The 25,770-nt window shown below is 37.3% G+C and overlaps 1 protein-coding gene across 1 annotated transcript in view; it reads right to left on the reverse strand.

The window, feature by feature from the left end:
- tenm1 (teneurin transmembrane protein 1) overlaps nucleotides 1-25,770 on the reverse strand; it is a 269,383-nt gene that overhangs the window by 71,388 nt on the left and 172,225 nt on the right. Inside the window, exons 15-18 of the mRNA XM_030145470.1 lie at nucleotides 19,626-19,860; nucleotides 17,195-17,314; nucleotides 16,841-17,102; nucleotides 12,797-13,082 (exon numbers count right to left, since the gene is read on the reverse strand). Coding sequence (XP_030001330.1) covers nucleotides 12,797-13,082; nucleotides 16,841-17,102; nucleotides 17,195-17,314; nucleotides 19,626-19,860 — 903 coding nt within the window. The remainder of the gene's footprint in view (nucleotides 1-12,796; nucleotides 13,083-16,840; nucleotides 17,103-17,194; nucleotides 17,315-19,625; nucleotides 19,861-25,770) is intronic.

Consider the following 25,770-nt stretch of genomic DNA (forward strand, 5'->3'; position numbering starts at 1 on the left):
CACCATATTTACGTTTGTCGCCATGTTTATGGACGGACTTCTTGTGTCATCTTGCAATAATAAATAAACAAATCATCGTATTTGTGATTTAATGGAAAAACCAACATTATGCACTTCTGTTTTTCCGATATTTAGTAAATATCGGTAGAGTTTTGCGTAGATGTCCAATGGAAGAGCAACTACTTTTTCTCAAGTTTTCTCTCTTTTTGGTATCAAAACCCTCAAATGTAATCTCGGCATGATGATTAAAGTACATGATCAGTAAAATAAATATAGGAAAATAACTGATTTTTACTGAAAATAATGCAAAACAGAGAGGATAATATGATGACAAATAGTGATGAATTACTCAAGAAAGGCTAAATAGAGAGAAAAAAAAATGGGGGAACTAACACAAAAGTAGCACAGTCTTAATGGGTTAAAGCTGCTTAAATTGTGAATGGAGAATCAGTCTTTTCCCTTCTGTGTAATTAAACCAACAGGACATGAGCATGGTTAACTCTCATATTTAATACTCTGCACAGAAAGGACAGGTTGACTGCAATTGCGTCTGACATAAATGTTGTAGAAGACGAGCTGTCACTGTCATTCACTGTTGTCACTGATCTCTCTCTAAGTTGCTTCACTGTAAATGTACATGCTTGTTATTTGATGGGCACTCAAAAGGAACCGCCGAGCAGAGTCAGCATAAAAAGTAGCAGGGATGGTTTTGGCATTCGAATCAGGCACAAAGTCGGGAGATTCCCTTTAACGCCGACAGAATCACTCAGCAGGTGAACGGGGCCAACTTAAACCTCCAGCTCAACGCAAAAAAATCGATAAAGTGACTGAGGAAGAAAATAATGGGTAATTTGGGACACCTGGGATTCAGATGGAGAAATACACCTTATAACGTGAAGCAAAAGTTTTAAACATAGGACTGAATATCTCTTTAGCTCAGAGGTGATTGCTCATAGACTGCAAGGGAAGCTTGACTTCCCCTAAAATTACAAAAATTAAATGGTCAAATATGTACAGTTGTGTTGACAATTCACTGACTACAATGAATTATGTTTGTGTTTATGTTTATGTTTATGCATTTGGCAGACGCTTTTTTCCAAAGCGACTTACAGTGGAAAACCAATTAAATCACTCAAACAATCAAATTTATTTATATAGCGCCAGATCACAAAAAAGTTCTCTCATGACACTTTATATATAGAGTTGGTCAAAAACCAGACTCTAAGCCAATTTACAGAAACCCAACAGAATCCTCCAGGAGCAAACACTTGTGACTGGTGACAGTGGCGAGGAAAAACTTCCCTTTAACAGGCAGAAACCTCGAGCAGACCCAGACTCCTAGAGGATGGCCGTCTGCCTTGACCAGTTGGGGTTAAAGAGAGAGGGTAAAGCAAGACAAAAAGAGAGAGCGATAGAGATAGAGACTGGGGGAGAGGGGGAGAAGGGGGGAGTAGGGGATGACACATGGAGGCAGATGAGGATAAGTGTGTGGTGATGATGAGGGCAGGGAAGTTTAGAATTAGAACACGTTCATCTCACAGACGAGTTCGTTCAGAATCAGCTTTATCACAAATCAACAGACTCAATGTTGTTCACTTCTCATACATTCCCGTTGCGCTGTTTTCTCATACGATCTATGTTCAGTGCATTTACCCGTAGAAGCTCAGCATCCATGCACTTCAATGGGACTGAGTGGAACAGTTTTTTTCATTGCCTCAAAACTGGACGGTAATTGGATAAATGCCACGATGTTGTCCCGCCCCCGGACGCCCTGGGAGTGAATGGAGCAGTGGGCGGACCTCGGCCAGGCTGGACGCTGGGCTTCCACGTGCTGATTGGAGGATCAGTCGAAAGGCTGAATCACATTTGATTGACAGCTATTTTGAGATCTATTCCTTCACTTGACACAGTTCAGTTTAATACCGTCGCACATTCTGCTGTGAAATCGAGAGAGACACCGCTACGAAATTACTTGTTCATTTCTTGCACAGTAAATAAAAAACACTCATTGTACTTCCTTGTTTCAATTTAACATAATTTCAGTGTTTTCTTGTTGATTTGGTACGATAAGGTCACTGACCATTTTGTTAAAAAAGAACGGAGGGCCGAATTTATGTTTAAATAACTTGACTTTTTTTTTATGTAAGCCGACAATGAGCTTCCCCTCTCTGAAAGATGAGCAGCCGCCACTGCTTTAGCTGATTCTAAATATTTACTTGTTTTGCTGTTTTCAGCTTTAATAGTCTTGTTGTCTTGGGTTTTTGAAGGACAGAAACAGAAAAGTGTTGAGTTAAAGGGTTAATTTGTAAGATTTGCTTGTGCTAATGTGAAGTTTATGCACGAGTCTATATTGTACTGAATGTTTTTTGACCTTAACTTGCTCTTACATCTTAGTTATCGACTGTCTTGGTTGTTCATTTAACAGGAAAAACACTCTATTTCCTTACACACCATATGGACAAAAGTATTGGGACACATTTAATTCAGGTGTTACTTTTCTAGGACACAAAACAATAATAATAAATGTCATCATATAGGTCTATATTCTGATAAAAATCATTGCATTGGTTAGTTTTGTTTAAATTGTTATCTTTGCTTCCAAAATGACTCAGAGATGGTTTTTACTTCATTTCTCTCAACATTGATTTTTTTTTTTTTTTTTTTAATCCATGGCTATGATTTTAAGTGTTCTACCTCTAAATTTCTAAAGTATTTTTCGTGCTCTGACTGTAAATAATATTTTTCTACCACAACTAACTTTTCTCACATCTCACTTGGGAAGAAAAATCTCCCATTAAACTTTAAGGGAATATTGATGTTTATATCTCAAATCAGCATGAACAGGATGTCTTACAGCTGTAGCTAAGATGTGTTCCAATAATTTTGTCCATATAGTTTATAAACATCAATATTTTCTTAAAGTTTAATGGAAGGGTTTTCTTCCTTAGATGTGAAGAAAGTAGATGATTAGTTGTGGTAGAAAATTATTATTTACAGTCAGAGCACAAATAATATTTTAGAAATTTAGGGGTAGAACATTTAAAATCACAGTCATGGATAAACAAAAATTAGTGCTGAGAGAAATTAAGTAAAAAACATCTCTGACGTATTTTGGAAGCAAAGATAACAATTTAAATCAAACTAACCAATGGAATGATATGTATCCCAATATAAAACTATGTTATGACATTTGACATTATTGTTTTGTATCCCAGACCCCAGTTACAAAACAAACACTTAAATTCAACATGTCCCAATACTTTTGTCCATATAGAGTATCTTTACATAAAAAAATTAGTACATATTTTACTCATTCTAACAAAATAGCACCATAAACCATTTTGGGTGTTACCAGAGACCAGGGGCGATTCTAGGATCAGAGGTTTAGGGGTGCTGAGCACCCAGAATGCTGGCTGGCCAGGCAAGAGAAATTTCACTGTTTTGTACATTTTAACACAATTTTGGACCATCATTCCTACATTTGTGAAAGTAAAGCATAACATTTTTTGGGTATGAGAAACTCTGTGACTAAACCATCAAATTTGATAAAAGTAATTTAAATGCTGAGCCACAGTAAAAGAGGAATGGATTGGAATCATAAAAGAAATATACCCTGACTCTAATTGCTGGTGGAAGACAATCCTGGTCATGTTAGATAACCAGCAAAACACTAATCGCTGACTAACAGATAAAAAAAAAAAAAAAAAAAGCTACCATATGTAAACATGGCTGACTTTAATTTCCGACGTTAAAACATTGTCTCTTGCTTTCTTCTTTGTTCTAGCCCTGATTCTAAAATGTTTCATTTGAAGATGTCGTCCCAGTTCGCCATTTTCAATCATTCACTGCTGAGCATCTCCTTTTAAAATTTCTTTTCTTCTTTTTAATTCAAACACTTTAATGAAGCCAGTATATATATATATTTTCAGGTGAGCATGTTTATGCAACTCCACATTATTCCACTATTATTCTATTCTATTGTTTATTTGACAGGTGTCATGTAAATATCATATTCTGTTTGGACATTCTGAATTGGCATCCGGACATCTGTACAGCACATTTGGAAAATGACTCTGCTTTGTATGTTTTACCACAAGTTGTGATTCACCAGCCTTTTTTACCACCCACTTCCACACAGAAAGTCACTAGAATAATCCACACTTCTGGTTTGAAAGAAAATGACTGTGAATGCTTACTGTTAAACTCTATGACAGAGGATATCAACAGGTTTTCTACACATGACCAAATACAGAAAAGCTGACCTTTTCCCGAAGGTGTTTGATGAAACTAAGGTGGGAGGTTGAGCTCACACAGAGAAATGTCTGATGTCTGAAGAAAACTATGAAAAAGTGTTTAAATGGGGTATAGATAGTTACATTTAAACTTAAATATGAGAGGGACATTTATTTTTATTAGTCATGTAAACAGTTATAATAAATGTGGTGTTTTTCAAGGGCAAAACAACAGAATATCTTGTGCATGTAAATGTAGTCATTTTACTGATCCAAATATTGTGTCCTGATCGTAAATTTGGGAAAGGCAGATGTAGACGCAGGGCTGGATATAGACTTGCTGGGGGCCTAAGCTATGTAAAGCCCTGAGGCCCCCGCCCCCACCTCTTTTAAAATATACCAGCTGGTCTCAGAAAGCTTTAAAATATACATAATTATATGAAAAATTTACAATATATTGCCTTCTAATTTTTATTAAGAATATTCAATAATAATGATTGTGTTGTAAAATCACAAAAATTATATTAGAATATCCTCTAAGTTACAACTTTAAACATTTTCTTTCTTGATTTCGCAAAAGCAAAATCGTTGACTGTCATTAAAAGATATGCTACACAACTTATCACTTTCTATGCACACGATGCTAAGAGCAGACAATATTTCCTGAGACATAGTTGTTCTCAGTTCACTTTTTTATTTTCTTTAGCCGTAAAATGATCTTTCTCCTGAACGATTTGTTTCCATCAGATGTCGAAATAGTCATAATATTGCTAATATTACTGAATCTTCTCTTGAAAGATGATTTGATACAGATCTTTTTGTTGAATTTGTTCTTTTCCAGGATAATTCTGCTTGACATAATCATTGAAGTGCCTCAGTTCACCTGTGAGGTTAAACACAATTATATACACTATCATTCCATGAATTATCTACAGGCTATTGACACAAGGAACGCTGATACTAAATACTACACATCATCTATAATTCAGCTATCTAGTCAATGCAATTATAGATGATTAATTTAAATCTAAATTTTAATCTAAATTTGAATTTTAAGACAACAGAGTAAAAAAAAATGGGAATTTTTTCAAGGCCCCTGCAGATCGTGAGGCCCTAAGCCGTAACTAAATCCAGCAGGGTGTAGACAACTCTTCTACTCCTCTACAGCAGTAACACTACACACCACTAGCTTAGCTAGTGTTAACAAACTACACTGACTCCACCGACTTCATGTAAGCACTTAAAGCACACAAACCTTACATAGTGGACCTCTAAGATACACATCATAGAATGGTTATGAAGACAAAGTTTGAAAGTAGAAAGAGTATAAGATGTATCTTTTAGTAATGTGTTATTTCTGACCCATAAAGTCACATTGCACCCCCTTGAAAAACCTGCTTCGTGACCTGGAAACCAATTCATCCAATAAAAATACATCAAAGGTTACCATAAATACATTGCCATCAATAGGGACATTGTCCTGTTTTTTTTTTTTTTAAATTCTGCAATAAAGGCTTTATTTGAGGAACAACGCTTCTCTGGGACAAAACGGGCAAAGCAATCTCAAAGGGAAAGTGTCAGTGTTTTGAGAACCGCTTCACAACCGAACATTACTGTAGCCATATTACAAGGAGTGACGCACAAAAAACCACACATAGACACTCCGCCTCACAAACAATACACAGGCGCAGCGTAGTACATAAACGCACACTCAATATCTCACAGGTGAAAGCTTTCATTCCCCTCTGCTGAAGCCTCAGGCAATGTGTTCACCCCAGCAAACAGAGCATGATCTCCCTTTCTCTTGTTCACTCTGGCTATGTGCGAGTACATGGAGGTGTGTGTGTGTGTGTGTTTGCGTGCCCAGCTACACGTGTTGGCGTAATTTGTGCGTGTGTCGCTGTGTGTCTGTGTCGTTCCAGAAACAGTGGAGGGAGAAGGATCAGGGGAAAACGCATAGAGAAGAGAGAACAAGGGAAGAGAGGTGAGAGGTAAAAAGAATGAGGGAAATAACAAGCAAGAAAAAGAGGAAAAAGAGAAAGGACAGGTATACGGGAAACAACGGCAGGGAAGAGGGAGATCTGAGGAAGGGGGGAGAGGGTAAGAGGGGCAGGAAGGGTGGGGGTGGGGGAGTTCAGCAAACAGGGTAAATAAAAACATGGGATCGTTTGAGCTGAGAAAAGGTGAAAGATCAGGAGGAAGCTGGAACAGATGAGACTCGGCTCCAACAGATAAGAAGAGTCGAGGAGGGATCAGGAGGACAGAGAAGCCTATGGATAGATGCAATCTGTGTACGCGACCATAGACTGAAGTGGACAAAGCTTCTGCTTCAGCCTTGATATCCCAGCGCTTACGGAGGGCACTCATACTGTCTTTACACTTCTGCTGCAAAGGCGTACAACTGTCCGAAAAATGTAGCAATCGGTGAAAATGTAATCCCACACATGACCAGGAGAATAACAACAATAATCAATAATCAACAATGTGCAGCAACTACTGTACTTCCCTGTCATTGTCCTGTGTACCTAAATAGGCATGAATATGTGAATGTGGGACTTGACTGAATGGGAGAGGGGTGATATGTGTGTATGTGTGTTTTATGATTTAATACAACTTAAATATTTTGCATTTCATATTGTATATGTCCTTTTTTACTCAAGAAGCACCGTCTCTATAAAGTGCATCAGAATTCCGTTGTGAATGCTCTGTGTATACCAAGGGTGTCAAATATGCGGCCCGTGGGCCAAAACCGGCCCAACAAAGGTTCCAAGCCGGCCCGCGGAATGAATTTGCAAAGGGCAAAATTTTTAAAAAATTTTAAAAGTACCACATACAGACCAATGTGTTCTCAAGTAAAATAATAAACATAATAACCTCTGAATAATCAGTCTAAATTTTCTTCTTGGTTTAATTTGGAAAAAAAATGTAAAAAATTGCATTATGCCTATAAATAATGACAACTCCAAATTTTTTGTTGTTTTAGCGCAAAGAAATAACATTTAATTATGACAATGTTTACATGAACAAACTCTTTACCAATAAATTGTGACTAACCTGAACAAGTAACAACCTGAAATGTCTAAAGAAAATTATATGCAATTTTAACAATATTCTGCCTGTTACTAAATGTTTTGTACCTTTGTAGATCTGATCTGTAATACACGTATAAATGATAAGTTGAGTTTTTTCAGGTTGAGCTATCATTATTTCTAGGCTATTATGCTATTATTTTACTGGTGCGGCCCACTTGAGATCAAACTGGGCTGAATGTGCCCCCTGAAAGAAACTGAGTTTGACACTCCTGGTGTATATAATGACAATAAAAGGAATCTTGATCTTGATGTTGAGAAGCTTCGGCACATACTAAAAATCTGATCATTCGTGAACGAGTCAGAGGCAGTGATTTTATGGCTATTCTGTTGGCAAAAACATGTAATCACCTTGAATTCTTGTTGCAATTATATTATTATTATATTACTTATGAAAAGAATGACGTTGTATATGCAAACAATGATACATTGTCTATAGTGTAATTTAGTGTTGTTTTTTTGTTAGTTGTTAACCACGTTAATTGCTGTAAAGTATATTATATATCATATCATTAGCATCAAGTCATATTTTTTTTCAGATTATAGCCAATGATGAAACAGAATTAGCAGTATTAGGAAAGTAAAGTTACGCAGACATGACAATTTGGCCAAAAATATGACTTTGGCAATTATGCAATGAGGCTAACGATATGTTACTGTCATTTAAAATTCCAAATTATACATTGACGTATATGACAATAACAAAATTTTCTAGCTGTAAATCGACATATGAACTTTTTATCTTTATGCTTGATTTTCAAAAAAATATATTCAGGCACACAGTTGACTAAATCACACAGAAAATGCTGAAAAAAAGGTGAAAAAAACCCCAACAATAAACATATTATGACTATTCTGTCAACTGAAAGGTATATTTGGCGTACTATGTGACAAGTCTTCACTAAAAAGAGAAAAAAGTGCTTCTGAAAGGCTCACGACTTTTAGTACGTGCTAGAAAATTCACAGGTTTAAGGCTTGATGACATCGTTCATTTGTCTCTTTTTGCCATAAGGAAACACAAGAGCAATAACAGGATGGGAAATACATTCAGTATATTTCTTTTTCCAAAACAGTGAGGAAGGGATGAGGCAGGGGCAAACAGACAGTGGGTCACATTCATAAATACGCTCCGTGGACATATTTGTATAATAACTCGACATATTTTTCTCCATGTACTTCTGTCAGAGCTGCCTGGAAGTGCTTCTTCGCTGCCACTGCAGTCGATATCTTTACTGCTGGTTACGGCACAGCGTACTTGTAGAGCCTTCCATCTTGTCAACATATCCTCAATGCAAATCCTACATGGTTATATTCTCTCCTCTCAAAGCTAAATGTACTGTATGTAAGATAGTACAGTACAGTATGGTGTAAACAGCTCTTTCCGTCTGTGTTCATTGCATGTTTTGGTGACACATAAGGTGCACATATTAAGAACAGATGCACTGATAAATTCTAGACGGATACTGATTTTCAAAATGATATTTTGGCAGATAGCTGATAGACGGCTGTCATTTAATCCCTCTTCTGTGATACAGAAACAAATAAATCATGGATATAAATAAATAAGTCTACTGTTTTACAGTCTTTTAAACCACTGTCACTGATGAAATCATGTCTTATTTCCTGGTTACCAAATGATTATTTACTGATTTTGATATTTGGCCAATATATCTGTACATATCTCATATTAACCCATAAAGACCCATGGCTACTTTTGTGTTAGTTCCCAAATGATTTTTTCTCTCTATTTAACCATTCTTAAGTTCATCACCATTTACTCTAATATTATCCTCTGTATTTTGCATTTTTTTCAGTCAAATTCAGGTATTTTCCTGCATTTAAGTTGCGGATCATGTAGAAGTTCATAAAAGCTCAGATTAAAGTTGAAGGTTGTTATATCAAAAACAGAGAAAACTCAAAAAAAAGGTGACTTTTAAGTAAAATCTATCATTAACTGAAGATTAACTAAGCGTCTCCATTCACTTTCATTAATCAAACTCCATGGGTTTTACTGGTGAATCAATGTTATAGTGATGACAGTGTTTCCACGGTAATTCCGGAGCCTCTGAACATCCAAATGGGTCATATCTGATGACCGTGAAAAGATGACAAACTACATTTTACACCAATTATGTACATACATTGATAGGGTTAGTGGATGAACAGGTATTAAACAGTTACATCAGTAGATGCTTTTGGTCACCAGTGGATCTTTGGGTCTTTATGGGTTAAATTTTTAACTTAAAATAATATTATATTCTGGCTCTTTTTTTTATCATTACAAAGCACTGATTAATGATTTATTTTTCATCACCACACAGACCAACAGTTTTCAGTCACTCCCAAAGTACTGCATAATAGTAATTAAGGAAGCTGTTGTACATGAATTATGATCGTAGGCCACATGGTGCTAGCCTAAGTGCTCAATTCAGAACTGTTCCTCAGGTCAGATTTTTTATTTGTTTGTTGACATCAGTCACAGTCCTGAACTGAGCTGCATGTACCAAAGCATACTAATACTAATGTGTAAATGCTTCATTCAGTCATTTTCTGATGCACTTATTCTTTAACAGGGCTGTGGGGATGCTGTACATGGATGTATTGCCATTTCATTACAGGGCTGAAAATGCTTTGCCATAAGTAAAAACAGAGCATTGCAAAACTAACTTTTAAGTAAAATACATATGTGAGCAATGGTTCCTGTCATTCCTGCGCATTTACTGCATTTGTGTATATATTGATATTTTAGTACTGCACATGTTCAGTGTTGAACTCAGTGGTGCAGTGGTCCCTGAAGTGGGTATCCTCTCAATTTTTGCCCCCCATTTTTTTTTTTTTTTAAGTAGTCCAAAAAAATGACGTTTTCGAAACAGTGACCAGTGACATGTAAGACTACTCTAATTAGGCCTAGTTTACCCCAAAATCCATCAGTAGTATTTGCTCACTACTATAAAGTTATCATGACTTGATCAGGAACAGTTTGTAGGTATTACTGGTCACACAAGCAGCTGCATGAATGTAAATGTATTCAGCATGAGCGAAATATAGGATAATGTTAGCCTTTCATAACATTAGCCTCCATCTCAGAGTTGTGATGTGATGTAAATCTGACCGTACAGAATGAGGATGCATTAAAAAAGATCAGATCTGTATCTAAAATCAGAATTGAAAAGATCAGATTCCATGTGATTTGTGCTGATATCACAGTCAAGGAAAAAAAAAAACCTTCCAAGTAAACAGTCACATATGAGATAAATTATCCGATTTGCCATGTTAAACACAGCCTAAATGTGTTTTTTTCATGGCGGACCATATCAGATGGTAGAAATATAACCCAAAATATCAAAACAGCATGACTGATCAGCTGCAGTGATGGGAAGAAAGGTGGACAAAGGAAGTTACGCTGGTTAAACTGTTCTGCTGTTTTTGCTCTTCTGACCTTCTGCGCAGTTCTGTCTGAGAGTCACAACACACACTTACACACACCCTCCAGCCTATTGCTTTTAACAGATCATTCATAGAACATTCCTCAAGTGTTTTGTGAAGATATGCGTTTTCTTCTCTCTTTTTCTTTCTCCTTCACCGTGTGACAAAGAGAAGTCAACTTGTTAATCCACTGTTCAGAAAAATAAGCCTTGATTGCTGTAATTGCAATCCAATATACAACCACAAACAAGAATAACTAATCAGCACAGCATCTGGCACAGTTATTAAAAACTTCTTAATTGGAAGGTTGACTATATGTACTGACCTGAATGTATACGTTTATTCTAGTAGGCTGAGTTGCTTTCCTGCAGTTTTATTGTATAATCAGAGGATATTCTCATTTCTGTGCATTGGCTCTATAGATGGAAATTTCCTGCATTATCAAACATATAGAAAGGCATATTTACTCTTGTCAAAATTTAGAAACCCTCCAACCAACACAAAGCTCACTGATCTATTATTATTAGTGTTGTCAAATAATTAAAATTTTTAATCAGATTAATCACAGGGTTGCTGTGGATCGTGTTCCATTTTGCATGAGCAAACAGATTCAAGAAAGAAGGGAATATATATGCACTTAACGTGTTTGTCTCCAAGCTGGGTGACACATTAGCCAAAGTGCTAGCAGAATTCCCAACTAATGTAAACTGGTCGACTGTTCAGTCTTGTTTTTTTTGGACTCATATTTCGATCCAGAGGACCAAGGTGCTGTTTAGTGTCTTCCATCTTTTTGGGTTGGTTCTGCTGCCTGTCACTACTGGATCAACTGCCCATTTGTGTATTTAAGAAAAAAATAATAAAACTGACAGCAACTGTAGAAAAATTAGCAACAAAATGGAAAAAAAAACAGCCAAATTAATCAATAAAATGAAGAAAATGAATAAAAAATGAAAAATAATAAGTGCCATGAGTAAAATAAGGTTGTCATTTTATGTTCAGTTAATGACAGATTTGACAGAAAAAGTCACTTTTTACTCAGTTTTCTCTGTTTTGAAATGTGTTGGCAGACGTTCAGTCATTCTGCGCTGCAGATCGGTTACTCGCGTTAAAAATTTTAGTCAGATTAATCATGATGATGGATTAATCCTTGTTAATGCATTAATTTTGATCCTGTTTATTTTATGTGTTGTTCTGTATTATTTATGCTACGTGAGTTGTAATTTTGTTGTTTCTGTACTGTCTCAAAACTATGGTGTATATTGAGACATTGAAGTTTGCCAATTTAACCTATTTTTGCATCTACTGTAATTTGTCAGCTCTTCACTTCCTTTATTTAACTTTGAGGAAACTAATAAAGTTAATTCCCAAGATGTTGCAATATTTGCTTGTAGATTTTCATATGAGAGATGTAAATCACATAATATCTCTATGTTTTGCCAAACACAGTGGATAAAAACAACTCTATATAACTGTGTAAAATACATTATAATGAACCAAACCCCTACAGACACTAAATGTGGCTTTCCTGGATTATCAAACGTCTAGAAATGCATATTTGCTCTTGTCAAAATTGAGAAACATTCAAAACATTTCTAAATCTCAGTAGACTATTATTATATCTGTATAATGACATTAAAGTATCTTTATCTTTATTATATTTGACCCTGTTTATTTTATGTATTGTATTGTTTTATTTGTTTTACGTTAAATGTCAAAGTGAGGAGTTGTGGTTTTGTTGTGCCTCTACTGTCTTGCATGTGTAGTGTATATCAAGACATTGAAATTTGACAGTTTAACTTTTTTGTTTTGCATCTACTGTAATTTGTCAGTTCTATACTTTCTTTACTTGATTCCCGAGGAAACTAATGAAGTATTTACTTGATGATATAAATTACATAATATCTTTATTTCTTGCAAAAGGCAGTGGATAAAAAAACAACTACTGTATATAACTGTGTAAAATATATTAAGATGAACCAAAACCCCAACAGACACTTTCTCTTTACTAAAACTACAAAAAGAGAACATTGTATTGTAACATTGTCGTACCTGTTGCATGTGTAAGGCCCCAGACCTCCTGGCCGTAAATATCAGTCTTGTTCCAGACCAGTCGGTGGACCAGACCAGGTCCAGCAGGATACCACCGCTGGTACAACCGTCCCTGCACCGAGGCCCGGACATGCACCTTCGACAGCCCACCCAGAGGGGAGACGGGGGACGATGGCGATGGGGGTGTGAGGAGGACCCGCAGCAGGGACAGGTAGCCTGCCGCACGGGTGCTCAAATAGTTGAGTTTTACAAAAGCACCTGGGATTGAAACTCCTTCCTGGATCGCCTGCAGAGAATGAGAAACAGGTATTAAAACATACAGAACGCTACAGAGACAATAACAGACAAAATTGCTTCATTGTGTTTTCTTGGTATGTAGTAAGTGCTATTGGCAGGTACAGAGGAAGAGGTGAAGAAATTTTCACCTAGAGAGTGTTAACCACATTCTAATTATTATGGAAAGAAAGAACATTTTGTTAGAATTTCAGTGACAAAACAACTTTTGATGAATCTGAAAAGTGATACTAATTTGCACCGTTCTTTTCAATTTAAGTGTCTTCTCAAATAAACCCATTTTTTCCACGTTTGTGTTTCTGATAAATAGTTAAGCTTCTGCTGCAAACATTTGTTTATCCAAGTTTTTTTTTTTTTTTTTTTGCCTTAAATCAAACAATCTCCAAGATCGGTGAACATTAGGTACTGTTCTATTAATAGTTTCACTCTATCTACGTTTGCCCTCAGGTTTTATTTGTCATGGGGATCAAATGAGGATGGCTCAGGATTAAATCCAAATGATTCTGCTTCTTTTAAAAGAGCTTAAATAGGAAACCAAGAAAAATATAAAAACTTAATTTCTTCTGGCAAAACATAATCATATGACAGGAGACCATTTAATATGTATATGGTGGTAAATTCTTTTGGAAGTAAAGTTCCTGGAAACAGGTCTTGCACTTGCACTTTAGAGTTTCAGCGGAGGGACGCTCTAAGGTAAATAAATAATAATCACCAGTCTAACCTCCAACTGACTTTCAACCACCTCATTTGCTTTCGTGGTGGGGAAGTATAAGGATAGAGCAGCACTTTGCATTTGACTCATTTGCATGATGTAAATATGAAATGAGCTAAATTTGCAAAATTTCAAGACCGAGACTGGGTTGATTTGCTGAGCTGTTGCAAATTACATCCAGTCTTCACTCTTGCCAATTGTCATCTGTGCACATTAAAAACGTGACACATAGTAATGCTGTGTTTTTGTTGAGCTTTAACTTGAATTAAACAACTCTACTGTGATGAAAGACATTCATGATGGTGTTAGGATTGATAAAAATCTGTAAAAAATGTGCATATTATGGGTAGAAAAGTCTCAGTTTGTCACTACCTCTTTCAGAATCATTCTGGAGCCAAATTGATGCAGATGTGTACTCAGCCATCTGGGCTCTGCCACATCTGGGCTGGGCTGTTCTCCACATCATGTATGAAGCCAAAAAGACTCAAACAGCCACCAGCAACCAAAAGCATCGACTGATATAAAATGTTTAATAATTTCGGATCCACTAATCCTATCAATACATGTAAAGAATTGGTCTAAAATACAGTTTGTAATCTTTTCATGGTCATCAGATATGACCCATTTGTGTGTTCAGGGGCTCCACAGTTACCGTGGAAACACCATCATGTACAATACTGGTTCACCAGTAAAACCCACTGAGTTCAATTAATGACAGTGGATGGAGACACTTCTTTTATGTTCAGTTAATGATATATTTTGATGAAAAAGTTACCTTTTCTTCAGTTTTCACTGTTTCTGATAGAATAACCATCAACCTTAATCTGAGCTTTTATGAACATCTACATGATCAGTAAATTAAATACAGGAAAATACCTGATTTCCACTGAAAAAATACAAAATGCAGAGGATAATATTATGATAAATGGTGATAAGTCACTTAAAGAATGGTTAAATAGAGAGGAGCAATCATTTGGGAACTGCCATAAAAATAACACTGGGTCTTTATGGGTAAAAAAAAAAAAAAAGACTGTTAATATTCTCTGATCTGACATATGTGTCCAGCCTGTCCTTCAAAAGGACTCTGTGAAACCACGCTTCTTTTCTGAAAAGTAATCTGAAGCTGTGATTGCTCTATTCATCCACTAGATTCCTTGACAAAACAGGAATTTTACCTCACGCCGCCTCGGTTCGATTGTACTCCAAATGCACAACCACACAACCACACAAACACAACAACCAAGTGAATCAGTGTTTCCAATGCTGTTCACTTCGAAGGAACTGTGGTGCCTGTGAAGAGCAGTTCAACAAATAATTGTATGACGACACCAAGGTAACGCTAAATATACCATTCCCTTGGGTGTTTATGCACTTGACAAACATGTTTATGTTGACATTATATACCTTTCAAGGGCTGAAAACCTACTTTTCTAGATGCTTGAAATACACAGAACTCAACCATACATAGCAATCATTGTGGTTCAACCGTGTGTGGTTCATGTGTGACTGTCAGCCTGCATCTGAAGTGTCAGAAAATGTACATTTTACTCCGAGGTTGGTCAGTTTTTCTTGTGTTCTGTAATGGAGTGGGCCTGTGTCCTTCTGTTATCATCTGTGTGCCTAGTCTCTTAAACGGGGAACACATATAAGGATTTTCTAAATCTGAAGAGATTTTTTATCAGTTTCAGACCCCACACATGAAGATAAAAAATCAGGCACTGAACAGTTTTGATCGTACTGTGTGTGGTGTGCTCTGATAATCTCAACACAGCACACACATAATGATTCTGTCCCACCACCGATCTAAAATCTAGTCCTCCAAGCCAGAAATCTCACGTGATCAAACGTGATCAAAGAAAAACAAAGAAGAAGAAACATAGCATGAGCAGAGCCCTGCATCGGGTTGGGTAACACACAAAAACATGTAGGGCCAAGTAAAAAAAAAAAAAGAAGAATTTTTGTGGGTAAAATTAAACAAAATAGGTAGGGTAGCGGGCAAGGAAGTGAAAAAATAAAAATCTGTGGATGAAAATAATTTGCAGCACATTTAATGATGATGATCATCTAATTTCACCGTGGTTGTCAGGTTGTGGGTCTAATGTACCTGGGTACAGGCGGGTGTGGGTTTGGAAAAGTGGACCCATGCAGGACTGTGCTCAGGAGTAGTTGGCTTTCCCCTCACACAAAGATTTTTTGTCGTAAATATTGAACAAGTTTGATATTTATGATTGTCGGCCCCGACCCGTTTCAGAGCCGATTATCGGGACAAATTCACTCTTAACACACCTAAGACCACAGGATAATCTTATAAAACATAAGATAATCTGGTATTTGCCGTCTGTGGTCGGGAAGGGGGAAAATTGTGACAAAAACAGCCCGACTATTTTTAAGCGTTTACCCCACTTTATGGACAGGCAGGGATCTGGCATCAACATGTTGTTAATGTGGCTCCTTTTTCACTTCTTTCTTCTACTGTTTGATTCCATTACTTTTAATTCTGTTTACATGCGACAATAGTGTTATATAATATCCTGTAAATCAAGTCCATCCAAAACGTGTGCCAACGTTTGGTCCACACCAGGGTTTTGTAGTCTTTTTCAGGTAGCTACCCTTTCACACCCTCCTATAGTGTGATTCTGTAGCCTGGCGATGTCCCTGATCAAATCATGTAGTGTGTGGAGTAAGGTTCATAGTGAGGTGAAGTTACACTCATAGCAGTATATTCACTGTAAAAAATCTAAAGCTTACCAAAAGTATTTTTGTCATTTCTAGTCAAAATATTACTTGAATTAAGCAAAAAAAACATCTGCCTATGGAACAAGTGAAAGTTGTCTTGGTAAGATTTCTTGACGTAAGATTTTCAAAATCTATTGTCGGAAAATAAGTTCTTATATCTCACTGAAAAGTTACTCTTTAGGTGATTATGTCTTATTTTAAGTGTGATGAGATATTTTGACTGGAAATGAGAAAAAATACTTGGGAAGATTTTGATTTTTTCCACTGTTGTGTGATTTTGCATATTGTTCAGGATCTAGTACCTGTAGTTCAGGCACAGCTGAGCCCTTCTCTACACATGCTCCCGTATATCTGGGGAGTGGGTAGGGCAGGACGAGCGGGTAGGGGCTCAGAACGCTCATGATGTCACACTTCGGAGACTGCACTTCCTCCCTGGACATGGTCACCTGATCCAGAACGAGGAAGTTGTTGTTAGGCGTCCAGATGGTGCGTGTCTGTGGCAGGAAAGGCGGGCGCTGGAACATCAGCGTTACAGACATGGCTCCTAATGTTACCAAGTCAAAACTGAAAAGAAATGATAAGAAATTAGACAATGCAACAGCGAAAGAAAAAGGGACAGAAAAGATATGCAGTGTGTAGTATGTATGTCTTTGTACCTTCCATCTTGCCTACTGATAGTGTATCCATACTCAGGGTGCTGAGGGAAGGTGATGTTAACTCCAACCAGAGGCGAGCCATCCTGCAGCACTACACTACCTCGAATCACCGCTACCCGACTGGCAAAACAAAGATGAGAAGCAGAAGGGAGCGAGAGAGAGAGAGAGAGAGAGAGAGAGAGAGAGAGAGAGAGAGAGAGAGAGAGAGAGAGAGAGAGAGAGACACACAAAGAGAGGGGAGATGACAGGTTTATAATGATGGAGAGCACAATCATTGTTTGAAAAGTGAGGCATATTGTGACGCACAAACCAAACGACCTTGTGTGTGAAGCAAAAGTGACTGCCTGTTCTGTGCTCACAACAATTACCTATGTAGGGCATAGAATTTTGCTTCACAACATACAAGGAACATAAATATACTGTAGCTTTACACACAGTAAAACCTTTCAACATGTCATATAAAGAGCAAGAACACCACATTGTGTTTGTATTATTGTGACAGCAGAGGAAGAAATAGGCTGTGTTGCTTTTTAAAGACCTTATATTGTGACTTTTTTGAAAAATTCATCCTGAGTTTTCAGAAAAAGTGTGATATCCACTGCTTATTGCCCTTTATCGCACTACTATGGATGTACAGTACTGTGTAAAAGTCTTAGTCTAATATTAGATTTGATGGTTTAGTAAAGTTCTATTGACCACATATATGCATTTCTCTGTCTCTGTATTTACCCTTTATCGGGCAAGTGACTATTTTTGTTAATTCTAGCAAACATTAAATATGTGTCCAACCCTGTGCGTCGTAAGGTCAAGAAGCATGTTGGTTTTTACAACTATACAGTGATTCAGAGAGATTTTATAGAACTACTGAAGTTGTAAATAGTGAATATGAGTGATTTTTGTCAGTTTATGTCCTTATGACAGTTGTTTTATTGCATGTGTTTACTTTTTAGCAAGTGCTGCTCGGATGTTTTATGGCAAGAGAAGGGAGATTGTTGTCAACGGCAACCGACGAGGAGGCAGATGACGATGTCCAATAACGCACTAAGGTTGAAATTTTGAATTACAGAGTATTTCAATGAATGCCCTATAAAGGGTTAAGTTCCGATTTGATATATGTGACATATGTACAGCAGAAAAAACAAGCGTTTCAGGGAAAAAGCAGTTTCTATAAACCAGAGTGTTAGTATTTAATGTGACCCTTTGTACTTATCATGTATTTAACTCTTTTGTTCAGACAATATGAGATTAAATGCATTAATTTTCTGATGTTTTATACCAGGTTTCATTCAGCAGATCAGATGTTTCTAACTGTTTTTGCTGCTTCTTCTCATGGGGTCAGAGGTCATAATAAATAGTGACTTTAACCTTTAAAACCCCATTATGCATATACCTGAAAAAAAAACAGGTATATGTTGTTTCATTATATTTGGTTACAATTTAACTTGTCAACACTGCCTAACATCTTCAACTGGTAAAGGTTTCTGTGCCTGCTCCGCCCAGTTACACTTTATCCACTGCGACTGATAGAAGTAATGTTTTGTTTGAGCTTTTTTGTTATTTTTATGTCCTCGTATGCACTATGTAGAAAAAACATCACATGGACAGGGGAGGAGGAAAAACATCTGCATTACCACAGACTAAGCTTAAATCTGGACTAATCGCTGAAGTGGTCATATGAGGACAGATTCAGACATGTGTTGCATACACACACCGACGCTCACACAAACACAGGTTCATTGATGGAGTCTGTTACTCCGGCAGAGGGGTAAATGAAGGATGGCGAGGTTGCAAAGTGCAGCTGCATCGCCCCGTTTGTTACTCCTATCCTGAAAGCTGCCATCGATTTCCACTCTGAAAAAACAGCCGCATAATTAATTTATTTGTTTATTTTACAAGTGGAACTAAGCGGTAAAAAAAAAAAAGGCACTTCGCCAGTCTTCAAAGAAGCATCACTTCTTGTTTTCCCAATCTGAACTTTGTAGGTCATCATAATGCCAGTGAGATGTATTTCCCTTTTATAAGGCAAAGAGAGAACGCTGAAATATTTATGGCGACACCTTTACAACTGATGCTACTGAATGACACATTAAGCATTAATGTAGCAAACAAATACTCTGCAGCTGGAGTCTGACACCGATACTGAAGGACAGCGTTGTGCAGTGTGACTGCTAATCTCCAGAGGAACACAGATTACCAAGATGTGTGCACAGACATGTGAACACATAAAAGGCCGTATTCACAAGCAAACACATACACTCATTAAACAAATAATGAGCAATGGGCTATTTCAATGCATTTACTTCATTATATACAATTCATGTCTTTCAACACAGGACAGCTCAAGGATACACATATACAAAACAAATACATCAAGGAATTGGCATGCACACACACACAGACCCAGACAAACAAAGAATCAACTCACATATACCTGGTATCAAAGGGCACCTCTCCAGGGAGAGTGTGCGTAGCCGTCTTGCCGAGGAGGAAACGTATGCGGTGGTAGAAGGTGTGGGTGTGTGCGCTGGTGGGTGAGGGGGGCGTAGTGGGGGGCAGCGGGCTTTGCTGCAGCAGGGCTAAGGGGTCAGCCGAACCGTGACATAGAGGGTCGGACCCACAGCTCAGCTGCTCGCAACAGTCAGGGTCGACGCAGTCCATCAGGCCATCTGTGTCGGACAGGAAGTTAAAAATGCAGATCAGGAAAAATAAATACATTTCACTGCAAAGCACACTCACATTTACACACAAATAAGTTTATGCGAGGAGGGGGTTGTAAAAAATTAAAAAAGGTACTTGGATTTTCTCTGTAATTTAGAGAAACATTAACATCTTTATTGTGCCCAGTTAATAAAGTTTTTCTTAGATGTAAGTGGGGACGCTGCTGAGAACACATTGCTAATCCAAAGGCCAAGTGCAGTATATCTGCAGAGGAGAGACAGGAAGAAAATACCATAAAATCTACCAAGTGCCAAGAAATAATTTTTGCTCTGCTGGCCGCTGAGAAGCTCCAGTGGATTAATCTAATCTACAACAATGAACTGCACGTGGATCATCATTATCACGGGTATCAATCAAATGAGATTCGTTGGGGGCCGTCAGCATACAATTACACCGTCTATTGCTATAAATCAGATCTGAATCACCAGCATTATATGAATACGATCCATAAAAGCCCAGTGTAAACAAAGAGCCGCAGACTCAAAACCAAAGGCGGCAGGTAATAGGAGCCCGACTGGCATTTGTGTTTCCTATTTCAAGCCCGTTTCTGAAAAGGCAGGAAACAGTGCTGACATTTAAATGCTGACCACAGAGCAGGGAGCGAAAGGCCAACAATATTCTATTATAACCTCCCCCTACAAAGGTAGCACAGTGCAATGGTTCATTTCCATAAGATTCACTACTTTAACATGAAAACGCCAGTAATTGAATTTATAGTGACAATGTCATGAAAATAAACCTGAACCTGTTTTTAACATTTATTATTTTTAATACAATACTCAAAAATACACAGTAATACATGTAATATGCGTGTGTACATGTGATTTCACTGCCTGGACTGTAAAATCAGTATTTTTTTCTGTTCTGTTCCGTTTTTTTTTTTTTTTTTTGAAGAACAATATATTCACTTCTCTCTTCCATCCAGGCGGAATAATTGAAACTCTCTTCAAAGTTCCTCTTTATTCTCTGATTACTTGTGATAGCATCTCTCTATCTCTGTCTATCTTCAGAGACAAAAAGATTGCTCAGAGAGAATGCTATGTGAGCGTACAGTATATCTGCCAATTAGAGGAGATGGCTGAATTGTGTGATAGAAAATGATGGTATTTGAAAAGAGAAGTGGAAGATAAGAGCGGAGAGGCTCCATAAGGCTTTGTTCGTAAGTCTTCTATGATGATAATCATTCCCCCACTGGATGTCTTTAAATCTATGGAAATATTTAAATTGAGGAAGTTAATTATATTTTATATATTGTTGCAGTCTCATATAAAACCAGACTATATGAATCCAATGTATTTTACTGAATGCCATATGATGCAGCTTTTGTTTGACTCTCCCTTCTCTCACCCACTCACTGCTTCAGCCACTACTTTACTTCCTCACAAAGAGCAAAAGAGACGGCGATAACAAATTATATCACATTTAATTTGCTTCTGCAATTTTGTGGTGCACTTTCATAATGTGTCTGACAAGAAACAAAAGAATGTAAAAAAAAAAATCGAAGCTATACAAAAGGTTGAAGTACTTTTAGTCGATGTATGAGCCAGGCTCCAAAAATACACTTCCCATACGGCAATCAATAGCATCATTTTGTTTGACCGTCCACGCCCGCTAATACTCATATCCTTTAAAGGCTCCAAATCCAGTTCCAGATTATCATGATGACATCATCACGCCTCGGTTAAAGCTTCTCCAAAACCACTAAAGAAATCAAATGTCTACATTTTTTTAGTCTTGGCGTATATTTTTGACATGTCAACTGATGTTGCGTAACATTGTTGGACTGCCCTTTTGAAAACAGCAGGGGTGGAAAGACACAGCTGAATTAACATCAAACTACTACAATCTACCATCAAAATAAATACATCAGAAATAGTCACACTGCAGTTACATGCAATTTAAAGGAAGAAAAAATAACACAACTACAACAACCAAGCAAGACACATCAGAATATCATTTATCCTTATATACAGAGGAAAAGGCTACACTTCAACACATAACTGATGATTGGAGCAAAATAGTGAACAAATGTAGCCTGTTTAATGGTTTTCAGTTTTGTTCTGGAACACAATAATAACAGACATGCAGACCACTATGTCCTGTCACATTATATTGTAAATCAGAGGGACAATAACCATGAGAATCTTTATTTACAAGACATATTTTCCACACTAAATAATGTATAGTGAATCAGAGTCTAAACTCTCCTGTCATTTATCATCTGGCTGAGGCAGCCATACACTGTGCGATTATTTCGATCATTGTACGCAGTTCCATCTCAAACTGTGCGAATCAACCATAAAGTCAGGTTCACGATTCATGTTCTCACATTGTACGGACCGATGCTCGTATGCGACCTGACTGCTCACACTGTAGGACCATACACCAGAGGACGCACAACACGTTTGAGTGTTGTATTCGAAAATACAACGTTAAAATACCAAGGAATCCGAAAGTGCATAGACGATTTTGTATTAGCTTGAGTCACGAAATGGTAGAGCTAAACAAAAACCAACGAGCTGCTTTGGCAATATGTGCCATTATCTGCGGGGAATCAAAAAAGAAGAAAAGATGACGACGTGTTTGGTGCAAGAATTGGTCGGCCAGATGTGGACAGTATGGGCTGTCAATCCTACAGCGGGAACTAGAGGTAAGCTGCAAAAGCTAAACTGCACTAGGCCAATAGCCAGCAACTGTAAGCTTAGAATTAGCTTACAGTAGCTGGCTATTATTGTATTCGCGCATGCACAGTGTGAGAATTTGACGCACATCTGCTTGTGGCGCTGCTTTGACAGTGCGATACCCTCACGAGGAGCGAGCAGGATTTCAAACAGCTCTGTTTTCCTTGTGAACACACGATTGCTGGTCGTGAGGTGTTAATGGCTTCTCCTTACCCCATGTACACTGCACGAAGCACGACACACGATTAGAGGCACATCTGGCCCGATCCCAGAAATAGTCGCACGAGTGAGAAATCGTCTCTAAAATCGCACAGTGTATGGCCGCCTTAAGAATGTTTAATCCAAGATGACACTCAGCGATCAAACATCACTGTCATTTAACTCTCATAGGACAACACTGAAAATGTGCTTTATACCTATGGACTGAAATGCTCCAAAGAACTTTTTGATGCCAACGTTATTGATTTAGAAAATAAAAACAAAACAAAACAAAGACTAGTTTGAAAAGGTGTTTTGCATATTTTGGGATCTTGGGCCCTTGTTAGCAGATACAGTTTCAGTTCTGGTGTCCCCTTGTGTTTCCCAGGTTATACAAAATATAAAATCTGCCGTTTTTACAGGAGCATGTTTTGTGCTCATTCTCCAAAAAATAATGATGACGGAAAAAATTATGCTGATTGTTTCATCCCTCTGCTTCATATGTGGGAGGTAGATGAGCAAAGAAGGGGAGAAAAACACCCAACAGGAAGATTTGGTTACAAACAGAAAAGCAACATCAGTGCTATCACATTTTTCAGCTTCTGGAAAGGTGATGTTGACCAAAAACAATACTTTATCAACAGAACCTTCATGCTGAGTCAGTGAAGGTACTAAACTACTGAATTTCCCTCCTCACTGACTTCAGAAAACGAGTCAAAGCGTTCCCCTGATGTGTTCCATGTATTCAAACTTTTGCAAAGCACTAAAGTTCCAAAAAAGTTTTATTTCCAATGCAGATGCACCAGAATCATTTTAGAATGATTAGTACTCAAATCATTGGATGACTACTGTAGAAAAAAACATTGCAATTTTTTTCTCCAATACCAGGCAGCTCTACTCTTAGTCGATGTATGAACCATCCTCCAAAAATACACTTCCCATATGGCAATCAATGGCATCATTTTGTTTGACCGTCCATGCCCGCTAATGCTCACCAACCCACATCTTCCTGCCAGAACCAAACATGGTCAAATTTAAGAAAAAATGTTGATGATAATTTTTAATTCTAATTCTTTATTTATATACATATTCATATAAATACCAAATTTCTTATTTTTCTCCTTACATTTTCTTCTTTCACTTGTTTGTGTTTTTTATTTCTACTTGTCTTTTTGCTGCTGCTAACTGTGAAATTTCCCCAAAGTGGGAAAAATAAAGTCTTGTTTTATCTTATCTTATCTTATCTTATTTTATCTAATCTAATCTAATCTAATCTAATCTAATCTAATCTAATCTAATCTAATCTAATCTAATCTAATCTTATTTTATCTTATCTTATCTCATCGAACCTGGGGGGACAGAACTTTTTCTATTGCTGCTCCAACCCTCTGGAACTCCCTCCCACCTACCATCCAACACTGTTAGACCTCAACACCTTTAAATCCCTTTTAAAACTCACTTATTTAAGATTGCTTTTAATGTTTAATTGTTTTATATTCATATACCTGCCTTTTGCACCTGCTTTTATCTGTTTTTACTGTGTTCAGGTTCGGTTTTTATCTGCTTTATGTAAAGTGTCTGAGTTCTATGAATGCGCTATCCAAAAAAAAAGTATAATTATCTTTTCTTATCTAACTCTAATTATTATTTATCTAACTCAATCCAGCTAAGAAAAGTAATATAGCAAGTAAAATGAAATGTAACTTTAGCTTAATGGGCCACGTTTCATCAGAAATTATGGCAACATCAGGTCCTGCAAAGTATTGTAAAAAAAAACAAAAAACAAAAACATGCTGAGATTATCACAATGACATCATTGAGCCTTAAAAAACTCTAATTATTTTTTCAGTCTTCAGTGCAGTAGTTAAGGGCGCCTTTAGTGTGAAATGATGGAAAAAGACACTTGAAAAAAGGTTAAATCACAAGGTGGAACTGAATTAAAACCTAAATAACACATTTACCAGTGGGGATCCACGGGTTCTAGATGTGGTAGTTTTTAAACTGTTGTGTATTCCAGTATGCTGTACCGCATTTGTCCAGCAGTCACCGCCAAAGCATTTGGGCATATCATCATAACTGTAAGGCTACTGTGTTCCAAAATTACAAATATCTCCAAAAATATTGGTCCTATCAACTTGCCGTTTTCACGACTGCCTTCCTTGACCAAAAATATATAAGTATGCCAAACTTTAGCAGTAAATGCTTTCCAGATTTTGTGTGATTCCTGAGACACACACACTTGGCATTTATAGACGACGTTAAAATGTGCTGTATAAATTCATTAAGTGAACACTGCATGAGTTGTTTTATTTCATTTCGACCTCAAATGAAAAACAATTTGAACAATAAAGAGAAACAATTGTTGCGAGGCTACAGTCCTGCTGTGACTCCTTTCCTTTATTCAGCCTTTATTTTATACAGTCCACAACACACTGTTTATTTGGCGGCTCTCGGGTTGTAATCCAGAATAAGAACTGGCAATTTGATGTTTTGAGCAGCCATCTATGCCGACTTCTGAAGTGTTTGCCCAGTCAGCCTGGCTGCTTTGGTAAACAATGTGCACTGAAAAGGGTAACACCACAGCTACCTCCACAATAAAAAAACAAAACAAAAGAACAACAAAAGGACTACAGAAAAATACGCATACAGTGTTTGAGGTTTCCCGCTGCTCTGTGCACTTATTGAAACGCCACTCATCACAAAACATGGCGCATGTTAAAAAAATAAAAACACAAAAAAAAAAAGAAAAAAGAACAAAAGCAGCACAACCTTGTTTGCAGTGATGGATTACAGCATAGGCTTAACAGGCATGTCCATAAAGGATATTTGAAAGTCTATGTGTCCTGTTTAGAGCAAAGCAATATAGCATTTCTGCTTAAGCCTTTATCGAGCAAGTGACTATTTTTGGTAATTTCTGCAGACATTACAAACAGTGACAGCAACAATCTCAGATCCAATGTGGTCTACAGGCTCTGCAAG

This window comes from Sphaeramia orbicularis, chromosome 10 (assembly GCF_902148855.1).
Source record: "Sphaeramia orbicularis chromosome 10, fSphaOr1.1, whole genome shotgun sequence".
NCBI lineage: Eukaryota > Metazoa > Chordata > Actinopteri > Kurtiformes > Apogonidae > Sphaeramia > Sphaeramia orbicularis.